At 42.3% G+C, this 22,632-nt stretch overlaps 1 protein-coding gene across 1 annotated transcript; it reads right to left on the bottom strand.

Annotated features, from left to right (window-relative positions):
* Window positions 1-13,767: 13,767 nt before the first annotated feature.
* LOC114401834 lies at window positions 13,768-17,190 on the bottom strand. Its single transcript, XM_028364420.1, has 7 exons — window positions 17,124-17,190; window positions 16,081-16,940; window positions 15,294-15,490; window positions 14,728-15,207; window positions 14,269-14,373; window positions 14,081-14,180; window positions 13,768-13,980 (listed from the first exon to the last, which is right to left on the bottom strand). Exons 1-7 carry the CDS (start codon window positions 17,188-17,190, stop codon window positions 13,768-13,770), a joined length of 2,022 nt encoding a protein of 673 aa, XP_028220221.1.
* Between the last annotated feature and the right edge of the window lie 5,442 nt (window positions 17,191-22,632).

Genomic DNA, 22,632 nt, shown 5'->3' with positions numbered 1-22,632 from the left:
CCCCTATTTATAGCAAAATAGGGGAGGTGCTTGCCGCCCAGCTCGCCCAGGCGAGCCAGGTTGCTTCCTCCTGAAGCAACAGCCTTCTGGAGGAATATTCTGGAGGGCCCAAGTGGGCCTGGGTGCTATTTGCACCCCCATTTTTACTAAGTACACCCCCTCTGCTTTTTTTTGGTGATTCTTTTTTCGTAAAGTTACGGAAACTTACAAATTTTGTAACGATACTTGTTTTCTTTCCGTAATGTTACGGAACCTTGCGGATTACATAATCATCCCCTTTTTGACTTACGGAATGTTACGGAACCTCACTTAATTATGCAACGATGCTTCCATTTGATTTCCGGTGTGTCACGGAAACTTACGGATTGTGCATCAATATTTTTTGATTTTCCGGCATGTCCTGGAATTTCACAAATTGCCTAATGATGGGTGCCAAGCACCTCACAAGGACCAAAGAAAGGTCGCACAGTTGGTCGCTCTCCAATATAAGGGGGTGGCCCAGGAACCGTTAAAAGGAAACTACTAGCCCCTTAACCGGGAGTGCAAGTCTCGGTTAAGCATTTAAGGGTAGAGGACCTTAAATTCTCTTAAGGTCTGGAGGTGGAGCACACTGAAAATGAGGACACGTAGCCCTCTAAAGGTGAGGGCGTGCAGCCCTCTCAAGGCGAGGATGTGTAGTCCTCTAGAGGTGAGGGTGTGCAGCCTTCTGATGGCGAGGACGTGCAGTTCTCTGATGGCGAGGGCGTGTAGCCCTCAGAAGGTGAGGGCATGTAGCCCTATGAAGGCGAGGACGTGAAGTCCTCTGAAGGCGAGGGTGTGCGGCCCTCTGATGGTGAGGACGTGTAGTCCTCTGACGGTGAGGGTAACTAGTACACAAGGTGAAGGCGTGTAGCCCTCTCAAGGCGAGGACGTGTAGTCCTCTGACGGTGAGGGTAACTAGTACACAAGGTGAAGGCGTGTAGCCCTCTCAAGGCGAGGACATGTAGTCCTCTGGAGGTGAGGGCGCGCAACCCTCTGATGTGTAGTCCTCTCAACGGTGAGGGTAACTAGTACGCAAGGTGAGGGCGTGTAACCCTCTCAAGGCGAGGACGTGTAGTCCTCTGATGGTGAGGGCGTGCAGCCCTCTGATGGTGAGGACGTGTAGTCCTCTCAAGGCGAGGACGTGTAGTCCTCTCAACGGTGAGGGTAACTAGTACCCAAGGTGAGGGCGTGTAACCCTCTCAAGGCGAGGACGTGTAGTCCTCTGAAGGTGAGGACGTGCAGCCCTCTGATGGTGAGGACGTGTAGTCCTCTCAAGGCGAGGACGTGTAGTCCTCTCAACGGTGAGGGTAACTAGTACCCAAGGTGAGGGCGTGTAGCCCTCTCATGGCGAGGACATGTAGTCCTCTGGAGGTGAGGGCGTGCAGCCCTCTGATGGTGAGGACGTGTAGTCCTCTCAAGGCGAGGACGTGTAGTCCTCTCAACGGTGAGGGTAACTAGTACCCAAGGTGAGGGCGTGTAGCCCTCTCAAGGCGAGGACGTGTAGTCCTCTGATGGTGATAGGTACAAGTACCCAAGGGTCCACCCTTATGAGAAAGCAAGAGATCGACTCATCGAGAGGGCCGGTCATCCCAAATCCACAAGATTTGGACATTAGATGTAGGAAATCTATGCAGTTAACATGATTTTTAGGGATGCATATGCATGCAACCTTTGTCGTGAAATTTGGTAAATGCGGACTTCATATGAAACAATGCAATGTAATGGAAAGTTGTACAATGTTCATGACATTCTTTCCCTTTTTTGTGATTTTGATTTTGATTTGATTTTTTGGGAAACACAGATTGACTGTCCTTTTGAAAGAGGTGATAATTCATGAACCTCATCCTATCTTTCTGCAAATCTCTCCGGGAACTCCCTCAAAGTGTATGTTCTGTTTGATTTAGTCACTTGACCATTTTGGAGTGACGGCAATGGAGTCGTTTGATGTTTAATCAAGCCATTGAAATCCTAGGGTTTGTCCCCCCCCTTTTTTTTTGTTAAAAACATCGATGGGTGAGAACTTTTGATCGGCCCCTATGTTCACTTGAGGCTCATGCACGGTGCCCCTCATTGCCCCAGTGTAAGGCTTTGAGGTACCAATTGTTATCTTTCGTCATGACCTTGTAGCTGGGAACCTATTGGGTGAAAACTTCTAATCTGCCCCTAGGTTCGCTTGAGGTTTTTGCATGGTGCCTTTCGTTGCCCCAGTGTAGGGCTTAGAGGTACCAATTGTTGTCTTGTTTTCACGACCTCGTAGTGAGGAAGAATGAAAGAAGCAGTTGATTCTTGCAAAAAGAATTTTCCAAGGACGAGAAATAATTGAAGGATCTTTCAGTTGATGGATTAAGTCAAATGACTCCTATGTAGAAGCAAGATGTTTTGATGTCTTGATGATGCTAAAGGATCAAGTGCTTCTAAGTTTTATTCAAGACAAGAATCCAAGAAAATCAAGATATATGATCAAGTTTGATCTCTTAGAATCTTTAGGAAGAAGTTTCCAAATTGAAACAAACAAAAGGTTTGACCAAAAAATTCTATCATTTCAAATTGAGATTTGCTCTCTGGTAATCGATTACCAGCAGTTGAAAATGTTTTAATTCAAATTTTTAAAACCTGTAATCAATTACATAAGTCTTGTAATTGATTACCAGAGGGGATTTTAAAAAAAAAATAAAATTTCCAAGAGACATATCTATTCAAATGTTTTATGAACGACCATTCAAATGTTTTAAAGAGAGTTTTCATTGCCCAAACAGTTTTATCCTCTCGAAAGATCAAGAGTTTTTCTGAACTGAAATGTCTTATCCTCTCAAAAAGATTCCTTGGTCAACCACTTGCATATTCAATAAGGAATTTTGATTGATCTTCATTTTACAATCTACCTCTTTTACGAGAGACCTCTTCTTCTCTTCTTCTTATTTCTGAAAAGGGATTAAGAGACCGTGGGTCTCTTGTTGTAGAGGATTCCTGAACACAAGGGAAGGGTTATCCCTGTGTGCATTGTTAATCCGAAAAGAGAGTGAAAGTTTAATTGGGGAATAGTCTTTGTATCTTAATTCAACCCCCCCTTTTTCTTAAGGTAACTGAGGCTATTTGTCCAACATCCTATTCTTGATAACCCACTTCTCTCTAAAAAGACAGACTTTCCGGAATGAGGTCACATGAACGTCTTGAAAACACAGTCAATCAAATGCTCCCCTTTTTTTTTCTTTTTGAAGCCTTTTTTTTTTTATTTTGGAACTTATTTGTTTTGAACTTTACTCGTTGTTTTACAGCGCTCCCAACAACGTGTAAGATGAGTAATCTCTGATTGAAAGGTCTTGGAAGTCCAAACTCAGGAGCACAGGTCGCTTGAGCAAACAGACCAATGGCTTGCACCCACATTCCGGTGAAAGTTGAATAAGCAAAGATGCGTTTGTGAGAGGATGAGGAACAAAGATATCAACTTCGTCCATTTCATTTAACATTGTAACTGTGGTTTACAATAATGGTACAAACTTGAAAATCCTGATGAGTCATTAAAGACATCTAACAACAGCTTTCAAAAATTGCCCCATGTGTGGCATCTCTTGTCAATGTCAGGATTTATACGCAATTCTCCTCAAATTTCAGCCAGCCCGCATCAATTAGACCTTGCACCTTACGATTCAGAGCCCTACAATGCTCCATGGAACGCCCTGGGGCTTCTCCGTGACCAGCACACGTTGCGTTCGAGTCGTATTCTCGGAGAAATGGAGGTTGATGAACCTTGGCTGGGGTTATGGCTACCATTGAATTATCAAGTAGATATGGGATCAAGTTTAGCATATGACAACGGAATTTGGGGTGAACCCTACAGGCTTTCTCGCTGCAAAATTCATTTCTTGTTGGTGTTCTTTTGGTTTGTGCTAAAGGTGGTTTTCGTCATTGGAAGTGCGGTAGACAGGCTTTGTGGTTGATTTAGGGATGGCCTTTGTGGATAACTGGGAGGTGGGTAAGGAGGAGGTTTGTTATTGGCTGAGTAATGACATTGTTGGGTTGGTGAGAAACTTGGCCATATAGGAATGGCAGTCACATCATGGGTTTCTCCCTCTTTCTCACCCTCTTCATTTGCCCCAGTTTTCTCAGTCGTCCTAGCAGGATGATTAAATTTGCCTCTTTTCAGACCCACTTCGATCCTTTTGCTGGCGAAGACCAAATCTATAAAACTCGAAGGTGTGTAACCCACCATTTTTCATAGTAGAACACCGGTCACGTGTCTACTATCATTGTGATAATCTCTTTCTCTGTTATTGGGGGTGCTACTTGAGTTGCCAAGTCTCTCCATCTTTGGGCGTATTCTTTGAAAGATTCGTGCCCCCTTTTTGCACATGTTCTGTAGTTGCATCCTATTCGGAGCCACATCAGAATTGTACTGACACTGCCTAACGAAGGCAACCATTAGGTCCTTCCAAGAATGGACTCAAGAAGGTTCCTAAGTTAGTATACCAGGCGACAGTTGTCCTAGTAAGACTTTCTCAGGAAAAATGTATCAGCAGTTTCTCATCTTTTGCGTATGCCCCCATCTTCCGACAGTACATCTTTAGATGGTTCTTGGAGCGAGTAGTCCCCTTGTACTTGCCAAAGTCCGACACCTTGAACTTGGGAATGACCATGTTTGGGTATTAGGAACAACTCTTCTAGGTTAGCAAAGGCATAATCTTCACCTCCTTCAATGGCCCTGAGCCTTTCCTCTAGATGATCCAACTTTCCCATTCCTGCCATAGTCATGAGGGTTTTTAACCGCTGTGGAATGCAAGAGGTGCAGTTGTGGGTGATACTGAGGGCCCTCCAAAGGGTTTTGTAGGGGTGTACCACCAACTGCTTGCCCTTCAGTGGCATATCCGAGCCAAGGCTCGAAGTCGGCTAGATTGTGATGGGGAATTTCATGGGTCTCTTCCACGGTTTAAGAGACATGTGCATGATCAGTTTGGGGTTGCTGGCTTTCAATGGGTATAGGAGTGGAGTTATTGACATTCTTATTGGGAGTGTACGCCACATTGGGTGGCGTATAGTTGAGAGGCAAGCCATATGACGGGAAGGCGTGCTCGTTTTGAATTTGCACATCATGGGGGCCGCCCGTACTTCCTAAATCTTTGCCTACCATATTTGAGGTTGGATGATTCATTTGCTTGAGGCCGGATGGGGACGTCGGGTTCACCTTAGCAACAACGCTGGTAGCGGCAATTGCAACCGCATTGGCTTCCATTATCTTCTTCACGCTCATCATGGCCTCCATCATTGTGGCCATTTTCTCTTTAATGGCCTCCATGTCGGCCTTCATCTTCTCTTGTATCTCCTCTACTTCACCCATTACTCTAGCTCTAGCACGAGTTCGGTAAGGGCGTCGTAAAGCGTGCCCCTTTCTTTTTGATAACAATGATTAAGTTCATTTTATTTTATTTTATTTTATTTTTCATGGAAAGAATGCAATGAGCAATGCAACCAATGAAAAGCATGGATGCATGCGAATGATGTACAGTTGAAGTATTGCGAATTTTTACGCAAGATATGGGGTTGAATCAATTTAGATTTTCAACATGGTCCATGACATCTTTGTCAAGGTGAAACTGGAAGTAACAAGGACATCAATAATCCTAAATATGTTTGGCAGTAGACGAAGCAGTGATGTGACTCGATTCATCTTTTGCCCCAATTTTGCAAGACGGTTACTTCCATATTTCAACTTGACTTGATGAACCTTTTTGTAAAAGCATGAGCTTGGTTCAACCCTATAATCCAAGGAATGGCAATTCTGATCGCCAATACTTCAACAACATCTCATAGGGATGAATGACTCGGGCATACTTTAAGCTTATGCACGGAAAATGTAATTATGAAATTGAGATGCCCGAAGAAACACCATTTCCTAGTTAACCATGCATTAGGTACCATGTTCAATTATTTTGTTTTGTTGTTGTGTGTTTTTTTTTTTTTTTTAGAAATGGGTTTATGATCCCAACATGGTTGGCTCATGGTGCCTAACACATGCAACTAAGAATGTAGCGTGAAGTTTCACGCTTCCTCTTTTTTGTTTTTGTTTTGTAGAGGAAAACGCAAGGATGAGCAAACATGAAAACAAAGGGTATGCAATTTTGCAGATCAAAAGTTTGTTGAACGCATATGATGATGCCATGACTCATGCAAAAATGTGAGGCTGGAATATGATAACGGACAAATGCAGGAACGATATGTTCATTATGAAGAGATGCTTATGTGATGCATGATATGAACGCATTTTACAGACACGAGAGTCCGGAAAATTATCTCTTCTTACTTGCGCATTTGGGGGCGCAGTGCCCTATGTGTACAATCAAGAAGGTGATATGGACCTTCCGGCTTCCCGTGACAAAGGACGAGACCAACATACAATGCATGCTAGAGATAATATGCGGGAGTGACTTGATTCGCACTGATTTTTGGAGTAAAAACGTGGGATAAACTCATTTTATTCAAAAAGCTATAACTAGTCAAGATCTGAGCGACAATACAAACTTCCTAGCGGTTTCTAATCATATGGTCCATTAAGTCTATCATATGCTGACAATAGCTGAGAAGTCCGTGGATCTCCTCGGGGGCAGAGTAGGTGTCTGCCATTGCTTTGGCCTTGGTTAGCAATCGGGGAAGTTCTTGACTCCTGTTCAAAGTAAGAGCAAATCGGTCCATCCACATTGTTGCCTCTTGGTGCAATGAATCAATTACCCTTTCCCTTGCTTCCCTTTCTGCTGATAGCTTGGCGTACTCATCCTCTAGCCTTTGCTCATGAGTCGCTGCTAGATTTAGCTTCTCTTTGCACTCATCGATGATGGCCCACATATTCCCTTCAGTCTCGCTTAACTGTTGGGACAAATTTCTTTCCGACCTAAGGCAAGCCTTTAGCTCGTCCTTCAAGATCATGCCTTTGACCCGTGATGATTCCTTTCACCTCTTCGGAGCTTGAGCTCACTATTGCTGCCCTATAAAGCCCCTCAAAACTTTGTTTTGGTCGTGTTCTTACTTTCGGGCCTTCTTGGTTTCTCGTTCCAAGGCTTCAGCGGTGGCCATATTGACGTCCCTTAGTTCATCATACTCTCTTCAAACTTTGATGGCTATGGACTTGAACTTCTCTTCGACTACCCGGGCTCTTTCAAGCTCTGCCTTTAGGGCTTGTACCTCATCACTTTCTTCCGAAGTTTTAACCTCATCGTCTCTCACAGTCTTTAGATTTGGGAGCCAATCCAATCCTTGTGTCCGGACTCTCAGCCACTTATGATAGCCGCCGATGATCCCATTACTGCTTCCCCTAAGCTCTCTGTCCTTTCTTCACGCCGCATCCCATGCCTTGCGAACTCCTTGGAGTACCCTCGCATTGTGGTCACTGAAACCCTATGCGATGAAAGGCGTGATGCTTTCGTCTGATGGCACTCCTCTCATGGGGTAGCCAAGCTATCTTATGGCGAGGACGGGATTATATTTAATACAACCCCTTGTTCCATCAAGGGAACATTTGGACATCCTTCGCATGAAGATAGAATCCTGATTCTTCCTTCCTTCTAGCGAGGGAACCAATTAACAGACGCCCCTCTATGCTAGCCAAGAGTTGGTCCCAATTCGTCTTTCTTTTTTCGACGCACGAGCGGTGACCTTGTAGCGGATAGACGGGCCTACCTTCTTGGAGAAAAAGGTGCAAAACCAGCCACACATAGAGAGCTGGAGTACAACAAACAATCCTTGCATTGCTCTTTTTACATCCCCGGTTGAACGTGTCATACATGGCCAAAATGGCGACGACCGAGCTTTCCTTGCCATGATGAAAGGCGAGGAAAGCGTCCACCGTTGCTAGGTCCACTAACCCTTCCATATTCGGAAAGAGGACAACTCCAAAGATCAAAAGCGCCAAGATGTCAATAAAAGAAAGCCCATTTGCCTTGATTTTCCAAGGCCTTTGCTCTTTCCTCCAAACACTTCCTTGGTACTCCGACTACCCCATTCCTGTTTTGCTTTACACGGTCCAACTCTTGTGCTGAGATTTTTACTACCTTGGCAACTCTTGTCGTGGAGGGATAGAACCCAGAGAAAAGATATGGCTTCCTTCCTCCAAGTGGGCATCCCAGGATTTCTTCAAACTATTTCACAGTCGGCACTAGCTGGAAGTCCTCAAATGTGAAGCACCTTAGGGGCTGGTCATAATATTGGGAAAGGGATGCAATCGGTTCCATGGAGACTTCTACCCTAGCTAGGTCCCAAATCTTACCATAGGCTTTGCGGAAAGCTTGCCGCTGGAGCTGACCCATCAATCGCCCTAACTCTCGTAAACTAGTGACCTCTAAGCTCTTGATTTTGACTTGATAGAACCTCTTTTTAAGCGAAGGCTTTTGACTTGATCCCATGTTTTACTAAAGTGAAATAAAATCTAGCGCGAATCAAAACTCCGACATCTATCATGGGTGGAATGGATGAATGCATGAAGAAATGCATATGACACAGATGCAATTTACGAATACGGGAGCCCGAGAAATTGTTTCCTTCTTGGATACAACGTTTGGGCAGCATGGCACCCAACGTATGTTTTTTTTAAGAAGGCGACACGGACCCTCTGTCGGTTTGCTAAAGTGAGGGGATCAAAGACGAAACCCACGCATGATGCATATGCGAAAGGCACAACACGGGGATGTACATAGTACGACAATATTCACAAACAAATATAAGCAAAAGGGTATATGATACTTATGCATGGCAGTGTGACAAAATGGCACGCAGCGTGTTGGCTCCGTGCCCCTATTTAAGGGACCTATAAGGGAGAGAGCTAACTAGGCATTTAGTGATAACCCCCAAGGTAGTCATATCTCTCTTGACGGTTTCTAGAGGTATCATCCCCTTCGAAGAACATACTGCAGCAGTAGGGACTACTAGCAACAATATGTTTTCAAAGAGAAAAACTCTAGATGAGGGTTCACTGTAATCAAGCAAGTCGGAGACCTAGCATGATCACGAATTCACCTCCACTCCTTATGTTCCCACGAACCCGGGTATAGGGCCCTTTTTCACTCACAGTGTGTGCAAATAGTGTTGGTGTTTGTGTGCATCAAATGAATAAATATTTACCTCATGCATACATTTTAAAACGCACCAAAAGCAATAAAGAGTTTATATACACAAGAACATAATGAAGGGAAACCAACAAAGAGGTAAGTCACGATAAAACATAGCACAAGATTAAATGGCCTAACTCTCTAAAAACAGTCCCCAGTGGAGTCGCCAACTGTCGCAACCTACCCTTCGGCGGGAGGGCGACGCGTGACTCGCGGGATGCGTGTTCCACGAAAGGAATACGCGCGGAGTCGCCACCAACGTTTATTTGAGGAAAACGTCGGAAAAACCGGAAAAGACGCGATCTACGAACTTTTAAGTGAAAGGTTCGGGAGTTGTATTTACGCACGGGGAAGGTATTAGCACCCCACACGTCCGTCCCAAGGGACGGCAGCCTTTAATCGAATGTGCAAACATGACCTTGATTTTTATGTTCCCTTTTTATGTCTTTATATCCTTTATACTTTTTTTATATTTTTTTCTCTTTTTGTGGTCGACAAGGGTGTTTCCCTTTGCTCCTACGTATTCCTCAATTGGGATGAGAAAATCAGACCTACGTAGTTCTTTCTTATCAAGTGATTCTTTTTTACTTAAGAGGTGATCATTTTAAGGCATTGGACCTTGAAAATGATCCATTTTACTTAGTGAGAAATTGAAATGACAAACTTCAAAAGCCTATTTTTATGGACGAGCTTGACTAGGCGAGTTGATTTTAGCCTTAGTTTCACTTTAGTTATTAATCAATTCGATTAAGAATGAGAAATCCCAAAGAGAAAACGTCCGATTGATTTTCCGCTTTATTTTGCTAAAAGATATTTTTTTGATTATTATATTATTTTTTACCTCTTTTTTGATTTCCAACGTGGTTACGGCACGACCGAACGGTCAGAATTTATTTTAACCGAAATTAACGGATAATACAATTCAAACGTTCGGTGGAAATTGATTTTTATTTTTAAGTTAAGCGAGAAATGACTTAAGTAAAATGGCTTAAGCACGTCAACAGGGGGTATAAAAAGTAAACAAAACGAGAATAAAAATGCACGAAACACAATGTGGACCACTACGGGTACATAGAATGAATCTAAAAGCTTGGTTCGAGGTACTTACCCATTGAAGATCGAAGAACGATGAAGAACAAATGAAGAACGTCGAAGAACGGTCGAAAACCTTCGCGAAATTCCTCACGGAAAACGTTACGGAAACGTTTCGGAAGCGCCTCGGCTTAGATTTTCTTCACGGAAACAATTTTTCCAAGCAAATTCGAAAGAGAGAGAAGTGCCTAAGGGGCTGAACCCTTTTCTTCTTCACTTCCTCCCCTATTTATAGCAAAATAGGGGAGGTGCTTGCCGCCCAGCTCGCCCAGGCGAGACAGGTTGCTTCCTCCTGAAGCAACAGCCTTCTGGAGGAATATTCTGGAGGGCCCAAGTGGGCCTGGGTGCTATTTGCACCCCCATTTTTACTAAGTACACCCCTCTGCTTTTTTTTGGTGATTCTTTTTTCATAAAGTTACGGAAACTTACGAATTTCGTAACGATACTTGTTTTCTTTCCGTAATGTTACGGAACCTAGCGGATTACATAATCATCCCCTTTTTGACTTACGGAATGTTATGGAACCTCACTTAATTATGCAACGATGCTTCCATTTGATTTCCGGTGTGTCACGGAAACTTACGGATTGTGCATCAATATTTTTTGGTTTTCCGGCATGTCCTGGAATTTCACAAATTGCCTAATGATGGGTGCCAAGCACCTCACAAGGACCAAAGAAAGGTCGCATGTCATCAAGCAAAGGTCCCCGGACGAAATTAGGGTATGACACATATCCAGCTAACTTATTACTTAAAAAATAAAGGCAGTATTGAATAACCATATGCCTTCTATTATTTGGTAACTTGAAGGCATCCTTTTGATCTTCGGATAACTCCTCCTCCTCTCTAAGCTTATCAGTAAACTCCTGCAAAATATAGAACAAATGAGTGTAAGAGGCCTTTGTCCATTGCCATTTGATTTTCCAATTGCCCTTTAATTTTCTCCTTTACTTTTTCCTATTGATCTCAAAGTCCCCATCCCACAATCAAGAGTCAAGATTTTTTAGAATTCAATAACATAGCAACATGCAGACATTAAGACTCAACAATAGGAAGTGCAGAATGACAAACAAAAGAAACATTTGGAGTCATTTGGTTTTGAAACTGCAAAAATGTTCACTATATTCACTTTTGAGTTTTAATTACAAAAGTGTCACCTAACTTTGACATTACTTTCTGTTTTCAAAGACTAAAATTAATAAGTTGAAGTTTAGCTGGATATATAATTTGAACTTCAGTGCTCTGTTCAAGTTCATCTTCCTTAAACGACTGATAGAAATCTGTAGAATGAATAACAGTCATTCAAAAACTACCATACTAGGAAAATTAACAGTAACTAATGAACAATCATTATGCCTTGACAAAATGAAGCACCAATAATTCATCAAAAAAGTCGTATTGTCCAGAATCCACAAGTCCCCACAATTCTCACTATTTTATTTAATAAAAAGCCATATCTTCTTCCCTGTATTAAATAAAACTAATATACACATGAGAGCAATTGTAATATTCTAAACCCAGTAGACTTACAAGGCAAGCAGTAGTCATATTTCCTCAGGTTGGCAACAACATAACAGTCTCCCAGCAAAAGCAAAAATCTGTTACATGGAGTACAAGATATTCGAACACCGGCTGAATGCAATCATACAAGTTAAGTCATTTTTTAAATAGTTTTTCAGTGACATACAAAGTATTTTGCATTGAACAACTTCAATAAACAATTTCAGTCCATAACATTGCGACAAACAAATTTCCAACTAACATAACATTTGTAAGTTAACTTCAAACATAACATTTACTCCTACATAATCTAAATCATATTTAGCATGCACTTTTTCTAATAGATAAAAAGTAAGTAGCCCATTTCTTTCGAAGATCTGTCATCGCCTCCATGTCTAACGCTGATCCATCACAAAACCACTACAAAATTAGCAATAAATGAAATTATTAGTAACGACTCCATACATAAGTAAACAAATAATAACAAAACTAACACTTCACATATGAAGAAGTGAATGTACCTTGTTCCATTCATCCTTCAAACCTCCAGTAACTATGCACCACATCCAATGCATGACGTAATATTCACACTCGTACCCTCTAGTTTGAACATGACTCTAAATTTTAAAGGGAAAATAGTATTACTCATTCAACCCTTCAAATATTACAAAGGGGTTCATTGCAAACACCTAATGATTAAATAGTTCCACTGGATTTAGGTACACATCATACAATATCTTCATGATTTCTCTCAGTGGATCCTTTACAACATCTGTATTCGACTCAGTGGCACGTTCATCTGGTATGCACACTTTAAGATTTGATTTCTATATGACAATATGCAAACAACTATTAAATTTAATGACAAACATAGTATTCCCTATCTATGTGGCCTTTGTTTCATATCAAGCCGATGGAAAATTGGTTTACTTACATCAGAGATAGGTTTCACAAGATGTGTTGGCCATCCAATGAATGTGTTACTGGCGTCCCTGACATACTAAATTTCTGAGGTGGGAAATGGGACCTTCGCGTCACCATCATAAATTGTTTCAACACAAACCCTGACCACATCATCAACGTAAGGAGCATTGCCTATGGTCCCGAGTTGTCCAAACACCTTACCTAAGGCCACCAGCTATGTATTGTTGCCACAAACAATGTACAACCGCATACTAGTCACATTAGCTGCAGATGGGTCACCTACAACAACATTTGCAGCAGCTTCAACACAACTTTTTTTCGTGCTAACACGTGGAATGACTGCATCACCGTTAGGTGGTCTTACTGGGGCTGATTGCTGGGTTTGCATTTGGGATAACAAACTCTATCGCGTCCAACTCTTTTTTTCATTATGTCCATTGTCTTTTTGTTTTCGTCTTCTACCTATCTCCTCCACTCTTGTTTTAGAGTTCCTATTATATCCACCCACTGATTTGGGGTGATCCATGCTGCGGAATTCTGGGAGCCACTAGCACGCTATCCAAAGTATTGACCAATGGTGACACCATGTCCAACAACATGAACACGCCCAGGTTGCTCTAGTCAGCCAAGTACAGTGTTTAGTATGTCATGACAACCGTGGGGCACAAAAGTTCCTTGTGTTGTTTGTTCCTCTAAATCATCTTATTTGAACACCAAAAAAATGTTTAATCAGTTGATTTCGCAGAGCGATTAACATCATCCAAATAGGCTGAAAAATTAAGCTTACAATTTTTTTAGAGATTTCTTGAGCTGCTGTAGACGTCATTTGCTCATGCGCATTTGTTCTTGCCATTCTCCACTTGACATGTCGTGCAATAGGTGATGGAGGGTCTACGACCATATGTGTATTGTCAGTTAACTCAGCTTCATTCAGTCTTCTCTTCATTTTTTCAGCCATCAACTTTTTTTCCAATAGATCGTACCGTCCACGAGACAATAGGTGAGGAGACTTATTGAATTTTTGGATTTCCTACGTTTTTTTTTCGTATTCCCTGTTGGCAAATACAAATACAATCCAGTAAATTAGTATTTTAAAAAAATTACATTAGTCAAATGTTGTGTGAAAACAATTTCATTCATACCTACCAATTTGGTGTTTGTCGACTCTTGGCAAATTCTTCCCATGTTTGCCGATCCAAACCATACTTAGAAGATGGATCATGGTTCTCTTCACCGTCTTTTTCAGCATATACATATCTTGTGGTCAGGGACGACTTAAATTGCCTCCATCTTGTCGCAACTGTGGACATTACCTTCTTCTTCGTAGCTGTTCCTTTCGGGATGTCAAATTTGGCCTAAAATAACACATAGAAATCAAACCATTGTTGAATTAGCAACATCAAAATGGTAATACCAAAGAAGTAAATTCAAAAGTCGTTAATTAAGTGCACTTACCAAGATGTCATCCCATATGATATTTTTAAGAGTTTCTGGGACAACTTTCCAACTAGAATGGACAATAGGGATTTTGTCACGAGCCATGACCCCCAGGTAACTGTGAAATTTTTCTTTGTTAGGGCTAGATCCTCTACCAGTGATTGGGTTGATGTTCACAGTGGGTCGTGGTTGATCCAAACCTCTACCTGTCAATCTTCGCAGCCTTGTACTTTGTCAAGGCTTCCTTTTGGATGTTGCACCTGGAAATTGGATTGAAGTTGGAGGGGATCCCGGGGGTGTTGCCATGGATGCTGAGAAAAACACAAAAATCAGTAAGTCAAATGTATTAAAACAACATATGTAAATATAAAATTGTAATGAAAGACAACTAATTGTAAATTGAAAATGTTTTTATACAAGTTAAACAACATATACCAATTTTAAGAAGCCATATTTTCCCATAAAACTTCATCATGATCGATACGATTTGCATATACATCATCCTCCTCATTTTCAACATTTATGGAAGGCATTTGCTGTGAGAATGTGGCCATCTCACTAACATCGAGGGTAGAAGCATCATTAATATCGAGAGGGATGCCATTGCTTTTCCCCTGAAGAACAACTGACCATCTTGAGTCAGTAGGATCTTAAACATAAAACACCTTGCTTGTGTTGCCATTATGAAAGGCTCGTCCTTGTAATCAATCCTTTGCAGGTGAACCAAAGTAAACCTCATTTTGTCTTGGCACACACCAGCATTTCCATTAACCCAGTCGCACTTGAAAACAGGCACTCTAAATTCACCATAATCAAGCTCCCAGATTTCCTTAATGACTCCATAATACAACATGGACGCTTGAATAGGATGGTTATCTAATGCACTACTAAAGTGGTCCGAATGAGCATCAATTGACATTGCACTGTTTTGAACGGTACTTTTTTCGTCCTGTGACTTTGTGTAGAAGGAATAATTGTTAATGTCATAACCCTTCCAAGTGAGAACATTCAAATTTGGGCCAACAGCTAACAAGGATAATGTCTTCGAATGACTATCATTAGCAAATATTGTGTTTCTAAACCAATTAATGAAACTCCTATTGTGCTCTGCAACACCCGCATCATATTCATGTTTGGGTGACAAGCTGCGACATATTCATTGTGATAATCCATATACGGGATTACCTTAGCGGTGTTGTTTAGTACATATAGATGACCTTGTGAGACTTACTTGTGATCCATGGTTACAACATTGAATCCACGTGTGCCCCTACTTTGTCGTGAGCTGTCATGGTGAGTCTTTGAAAGACCAACAGGTGCAGCATTTTCGATGTACTCAGAACAAAACTCAATAGCTTCTTCTGCAACATACCTTTCGACAATGCTTGCTTCTAGCCGATATTGATTCTTCGTATAACTTTTCAACACCTTCATGCAATGCTCAAAAGGATACATCCACCAAAGATAGATGAACCCGCACAACCGTATTTCTCATACAAGGTGGACTACTAAGTGAATCATGATATCAAAAAATGCTGGTGGAAAATACATCTCCAACTGACAAATGATAATGGAAGCCTTATGCTCCAAATCATCCAACTGTTTGGGATTGATTACTTTCTTGCAGATCGCATTAAAGAAAAAACACAATCGAGTTATTGCAACCCTTACTTTCTCAGGCAATACACCCGAAATGGCTACATGCAATAATTGTTGCATTAAAACGTGACAATCATGGGACTTCAACCCAACCAATTTCAAATCAGTCATAGATACAAGGCTCTTGATATTTGAAGAGTATCCTTGTGGGACTTTTACATTTTTGAGACAATGACAAAAGATTTTTTCTCAGTGGTTGACATCGTGTGACACGCTGGGGGAAAATATGTACGAAGACCTTTTGTCATTGGATGCAACTGTTGTCGTATTCCCATTTCTACTAAATCTTGACGACATTTCAAACCATCTTTTGTCTTGCCTTTAATGTTAAGCAGCGTGCCAACCAAACTATCACATACATTTTTCTCAACATGCATAACATCCAAACAATGTCTGACATGTAAATCACACCAGTAAGGCAGATCAAAGAAGATAGACCTTTTCTTCCGAATATTGTTGTGCGAGCCATCTTTTTTGTGTGTCTTCCCATACATATTGCTGATGTTCCTCACCCTATCAAAAACATCATGACCTGACAAAGGAATTGGTGCACTGTCCATCTCAGATGTCTCATTAAATGCTTTCTTCATTCGCCTATATGGGTTAAAAGGTTGTAAAAACCTTCGGTGTCTTGTATACACTATTTTTTTCCCATGCTTTAATTGGATGTAACTTATGCCTTGCTCACATATCGAGCAAGCGTGATGGCCTTTGACACTGTATCCACTCAAATTCTCATATGTTGGAAAGTCATTAATGGTGCAAAATACCAACACATGCAACCTGAAGGTCTCTTGAGCATTCCCATCATACACATCAACCCCTTCTACCCACAATCTTCGGAGGTCTTCAATCAAGGGAGCAAGATAGACATCAATGTCATTTCCTACCTGTCTTGGACCAGCAATCATCATAGACATCATTATGTACTTCCGCTTGATGCACATCCAAGGAGGAAGGTTGTAAATGATCAACAAAATAGGCCACGAACTATGGTTGCAGCTCAAGTTTCCATAAGGATTCATTCCATCGGAAGCGAGACCAACCCTTAGGTTTTGGGGATCTTTGCCGAATTCCGAATACAACTGGTCAATAGTCTTCCACTGAGGTGAATCAGCAGGATGACAAAGCAATCCATCTTTGATCCTACCAACAGCATGCCATGTTAGGTTTTTTGTGTCTTCTTCATTAGCAAACAATCGCTTAAACCTTGGAACTACTGGAAGATACCAACACACTTTTAATGGACGATCTTTGTATGTGCTTGGATCTTGACTACATTAGTCAGAATTTGCTTTGTAGCATGACACCTCACATGTAGGATAGTTGCGCAATTCAACAAACTCATTTTTATACAATATACAATCATTAGGGCAAGCATATATTTTTTGATATTCCATACCAATAGGGCATAAGATCTTCTTTGCCTCGAAATGATTCTTTGGTAACGTGTTATCCGCAGGAAGCATATTCTTCAATAACAAAAGTAATTCATTGAAGCTTTTGTCACTCTGTCATACCCTAATTTCGTCCGGGGATTATTACTTGATGACATACAATAAATGAAGTCCCAAGACGTCTCAGAAATCAAAAGGAAGCAGGCTTGCGCGATCCGTGAAATTCCGTAATGTGGCGGAAATCAAAAAGAGGTGTTTTTGCGCAATCCGTGAGTTTCCGTAACTTCTTCGAAAGCTAAAAATGAGTAAATACATAATCCGTAAGGATTCGTAACCTTGCGGACGGAAAATAAGTATCGTTACGAAATTCGTAAAATTTCGTAATGTTACGGAAAAAGAATTACCAAAAAAATAGAAGGGGGTACATTTAGTAAAAAGGGGGGTGCAAATAGCAACCAGGGGGCCCTCCAGAAGATTCCTCCAGAAGGCTATTGCTTCTGGAGGAAGCAACCTTGCTCGCCTGGGTGAGCTGAGCTCGCCTGGGCGAGCTGGGTGGCAAGCTTCTCCCCTATTTTGCTATAAATAGGGGAAGAAGTGAAGAAGAAAAGGGTTCAACCTTCTTGGCACTTCTCTCTCTCTCGAAATTGCTGAGGAAAATTATTTCCGTGAAGAAAATCCAAGCCGAGGCGCTTCCGTAACGTTTCCGTGAGTAATTACGTGAAGATTCTCGACCGTTCTTCAAGATTCATCGTTCGTTCTTCGTTTTTTTTAGTCTTCAACGGGTAAGTACCTCAAACCGAGCTTTTCAATTCATTCTACATACCCGTGGTGGTCCACATTTTGTTTCATGTATTTTTATTCTCGTTTTCATTTTCTTTTTATACCCCCTTTTGACGTGCTTAAGCCATTTATTTAAGTCATTTCTCGCTTAATATAAAAATAAAATAAATTTCCACCGATCATTTAAATTGTATCATCCGTTAATTTTGGTTAAAATGAATTCCGACCGTTCGGTCGTGCCGTAACCACGTTGGAAATAAAAAAAAGGGTAAAATAATAATATAATAATAAAAAAAATATATCTTTTAGTAAAGTAAAGTGAAAAATCAATCGGACGCTTTCTCTTTGGGATTTCTCATTCTTAATTGAATTGACTAATAACTAAAGTGAAACTAAGGCTAAAATCAAACTCGCCTAGTCAAGCTCGTCCACAAAAATAGGTTTTTGGAAGTTTATCATTTCAGTTTCTTACTAAGTAAAAAGGATCATTTTTAAGGTCCAACGCCTTAAAATGATCACCTTTCAAGTAAAGAGAATCACTTGATCCATGCATAAGAAAGAACTACGTAGGTCTGATTTCCTCTCCAAAGGAGGGTACGTAGGAGCAAAAGCCCCACTTTTGTCGACCTCAAAAAATAAAAAGAAATAAAAGTTAAGGTAACACAATTTCCACAATTCTAAAAAATAGGTTGTTGTCCTTTGAGACAAACGTGAGAGGTGCTAATACCTTCCTCAAGCGTAAATACAACTCACGAACTTAGAATTTTCATTTTGACCGGTTTCCTTCGGTTTTTTCGACATTTTCCACAAATAAACGTTGGTGGCGACTCCGCGCATCTTTCCTCCTTTGGAAAGCGCACCCGTGAGCCTCGCCCTCGCTCGCCCGCGAAGGGCATGTTGCGACAGTTGGCGACTCCACTGGGGACTATTTTTGTAGGTTAGGCCTATTTTAAGGAATTGTGGATTTGTGAAACTTCGTGGGTGCATTTGTTGAACTGTGTCAAATGTAAATAATTGTTGTCTATTTCGCATCCTTTACACTGCATTCTAAGCACCCACGGGTTTGAGTAAAAAAGGGCCTTACACTCGGGTTCATGGGAATTTAAGGAGTGGAGGTGAATCTATCATCATGCTAGGCCTCCGACTTGCTTGATAATAGTGAAACCTCGTCTAGAGCTTTCTCTCTTTATAATGTGTTGTCGCTGGTATTCCATACCGCCACAACATTATTATCTTGAGTGATGATACCTCTAGAAAACAGCCGTGTGAGTTATAAATTGTTGGGGGGTAGTTATTAGAGACCCCTAGATATTGTCCTATAGGTTCCCAAATAGGGGCAAAGAGCAAACACGCTCCTGTGCCATTCGTTCTCATGCATTTTTGGTTTATAGTTTTTGCTAGTGATGTTTGGTTTCTTTAGAGTAATACGTAACCTTTTTAATGCTACATTGAGGCGCCATCATGCCCAAAACGTAGCATTAAAATTGGGTCTCTGCGGTCTCGTGTGTATGAATTACCCCTTTTTCTTGTTTCTTTCCGTTTCATGCATACGCATCGCATCATTCATGTCGGAGTCTTGATCCACCCCTTTTTTTTAGGTAAATGATGGGGACAAATCAAAACAGCAAAACATTTTATCAAGTCAAGGCTAAAAGTCTAGATGTCACTAGCCTCAAGGAATTGGGACGATTGATGGGACCCCTCCAAAGGCAAACCTTCCGCAAAGTTTACGAGAAGATTCTAGATTTGACCATAGCGGAGGTATTTACGGAAGCTGTTGTATCCCTCGCCCAATACTATGACCAGTCGTTGAGGTGTTTCACGTTAGGGGACTTCCAAATGGTGCCAACTATTGAAGATTTTGAAGAGATATTAGGATGCCCTCTCGGGGGGAGAAAACCGTATCTTTTCTCCGGCTTTCTTCCTTCCTTGAGCAAGATTGCAGCTGTGATTGGAGATTCAGCAAAAGAGTTGGATCGCATGAAGCAAATTCGGAACGGCGTAGTGGGCCTGCCTCGGAAATACTTGGAAGGCAAGGCAAGGGATATGGCGAGCCAAGAGAAGTGGGGCCCGTTTGCGGATATTTTAGCTTTGCTGATTTTTGGGGTTGTCCTCTTTCCGAACGTGGACGGTTTGATAGACTTAGCCGTCATTGATGCTTTCCTCGCAAATCACCATAGCAAGGAAAGTCCAGTGGTGGCTATCTTGGCAGATTTATTTGACACCTTTGACCGGAGATGTGAGAAAAACAGTGCACGAATTGTCTGTTGTTTACCCGCTCTCTGTGTGTGGTTGATTTCACACCTATTCCAACAAGACACAAGACACCCGTGTCGGCGTCAAAGCTATCGCTCATGCGCCGAAAAAGGAAGAGTCGATTGGGACCAACATTTGGCTGGGATAGGGGGCAGCACGATCAATTGGTTTCCTCGTTGGAAGGAAGGCAAGGAAGGAGTTCTTTTCTCGTGTGGGGACTATCCTAATGTTCCACTGATAGGGACTAGGGGTTGTATTAATTATAATCCCGCACTCGCCATAAGACAGCTAGGGTATCCCATGAGGGGAGCGCCAACCGAAGAAAGTCTCTCGCCTTTCCTTGTGAGGGATCTAGGCGCGCAAGGTCTCAAGGTTATACAAAGAATCCACAAGGCGTGGAGGAGTCCGTTGAGGAAAGACAAGGAACTTAGAGGCATCCGAAACGGCATCATCGGAGGTTATCATGGATGGCTAAGAATTCACACGCGGGGCTTAGATTGGCTCTCCAAATTGAAAGTTATCGATGAGGAGAACTTCGAAGCTCCGGAGGAAGATGAAGAAGTCCGAGCTCTAAAATTAGAGCTAGGGAAGGCGAGACTCGCCAAGGAGAAGTTCAAATCAGCTGCTACACACATCCGGAAAGAGTGTACCGAGTTACAAGAGGAAAACGCGGCCACTGCAAGAGCCCTTGAACAAGAAACCAAAAGGGCCCGCAAGGAGGAATATGGCCGAGAGAAATTCCGAGGAGCATTGTGGGGTAGTAACAATGAGCTCAAGCTCCAAAGAGAGGAGAGAGATCGGTCACGGGTGCATGGCTTGATCTTAAAGGGAGAGTTAGTTGCTTGCGCGAGGTCCAAAAGGAGTTTGGCTCAACACTTGGAAGCTACGGAGCAAAGCATGTTAGCTATCATAGGGCAATACAAGGAAGAGTTGAACCAGTCTGTGGCCCATGAACAAAAGCTAGTGGAGGATTTTGCACAAGTGTATGTCGGAAAAGAAGCAAGGGGGAGGGTGATTGATGCACTGCATCAAGAAGCGACTATGTGGATGGATAAGTTCGCCTTGACCTTCAATGGAAGTCAAGACCTCCCGCGTCTATTAGCCAAAGCAAAAGCCATGGCCGAAGTGTGTATGGCCCCCGAGGAGATTCATGGGCTAATCAATTACTGTCAACACATGATAGATTTGATGGCCCATATAATTAGGAATCGTTAGGTTCTCTTGTAACACCTTTGTATAATCTTGGCTAGATGAAAGCTTTGTTCTTTTTATAAAATGAGAAGTTCTGGACTCATTATGTTATCTAAAGACCTTGGGGTGGATCCAAGTGCTCCGATCATCCATTTGCATACTCATGTTTTGGTGGCATACTCACCGTTGTTTATTTCTTTAGGAAATTCATCATAACTAAGAAAACACCAAGGCACCCCTATAACACTCGATCCAGAAAAATGGATAATGAAGAGGGCGTGCAGGAATAGATGAAGGCCGATCTATCGGCCTTAAAAGATCAAATGACTTCCATCTCGGAGGTCATGTTAAAACTCCAGAAAACCATAGAGGATAAAGCCATAGCAACCGCCTCCAGTACGGTTAGGGAAGCGAAGCCGGTGCTGCAGCCCGCCTTGAATCCGGGCCTAGACAGAAACACGGTCGTGTTCGGTTGAAGGTATAGTCCGCAAGCTTATCCTTATGGCCTGCCTCCGGACTTCACCCCCCGTGCCACCCTGGAAGATTTAAGCCAAGCCCCTACTTTCGAGGGGCAACTCCCACCATATGAAGACTATCCTGGGCAAGACGATGGGGAAGGAGATACCCATCTTGGCCCCCTGCTCCACCTCAAAGATCCGTCCCCACATGAACTACCCCAGCCGAACATAGTCCGCCATATCCCGGCCTCACCCACACTCGTAAAAGAATCTGTTCCCTTCGTGGAAGATAAGGGAAAGATTGAGGCACGCTTGAAGAAAGGTTAAGAGCAGTCGAGGGCCTTGGCAATTACCCATTCTCGGACTTAGCGGATTTATGTCTCGTGCCCAATATCGTCATTCCTCCCAAGTTCAAAGTACCAGACTTTGATAAGTACAAAGGGACGACATGTCCGAAGGGGCATCTTCGGATGTATTGCCGAAAGATGGGGGCGTATTCTGCGGACGAAAAATTGTTGGTCCATTTCTTTCAAGACAGCTTGGCCGGGGCAGCTATAGCAGGGTATACCAATCTGGAAGCTTCCCAGATCCGATCATGGAAGGACTTGGCAACTGCCTTCATTAGGCAGTACCAGTACAATACGGACATGGCTCCCGATCGGAACCAGCTTCAGGGTATGACTAAACGAGAGCATGAGTCCATTAAGGAGTATGCCCAAAGATGGAGAGATCTCGCAGCCCAAGTCGTACCGCCCATGACGGAGAGGGAGATGATCACAATTATGGTAGATACGTTACCCACGTTCTACTATGAAAAGCTGATAGGCTA

Source organism: Glycine soja, chromosome 20 (genome assembly GCF_004193775.1).
Source record: "Glycine soja cultivar W05 chromosome 20, ASM419377v2, whole genome shotgun sequence".
NCBI lineage: Eukaryota > Viridiplantae > Streptophyta > Magnoliopsida > Fabales > Fabaceae > Glycine > Glycine soja.
Note: the sequence above shows the minus strand (reverse complement) of the source record. Positions and strands in the feature narration are given on the sequence as shown.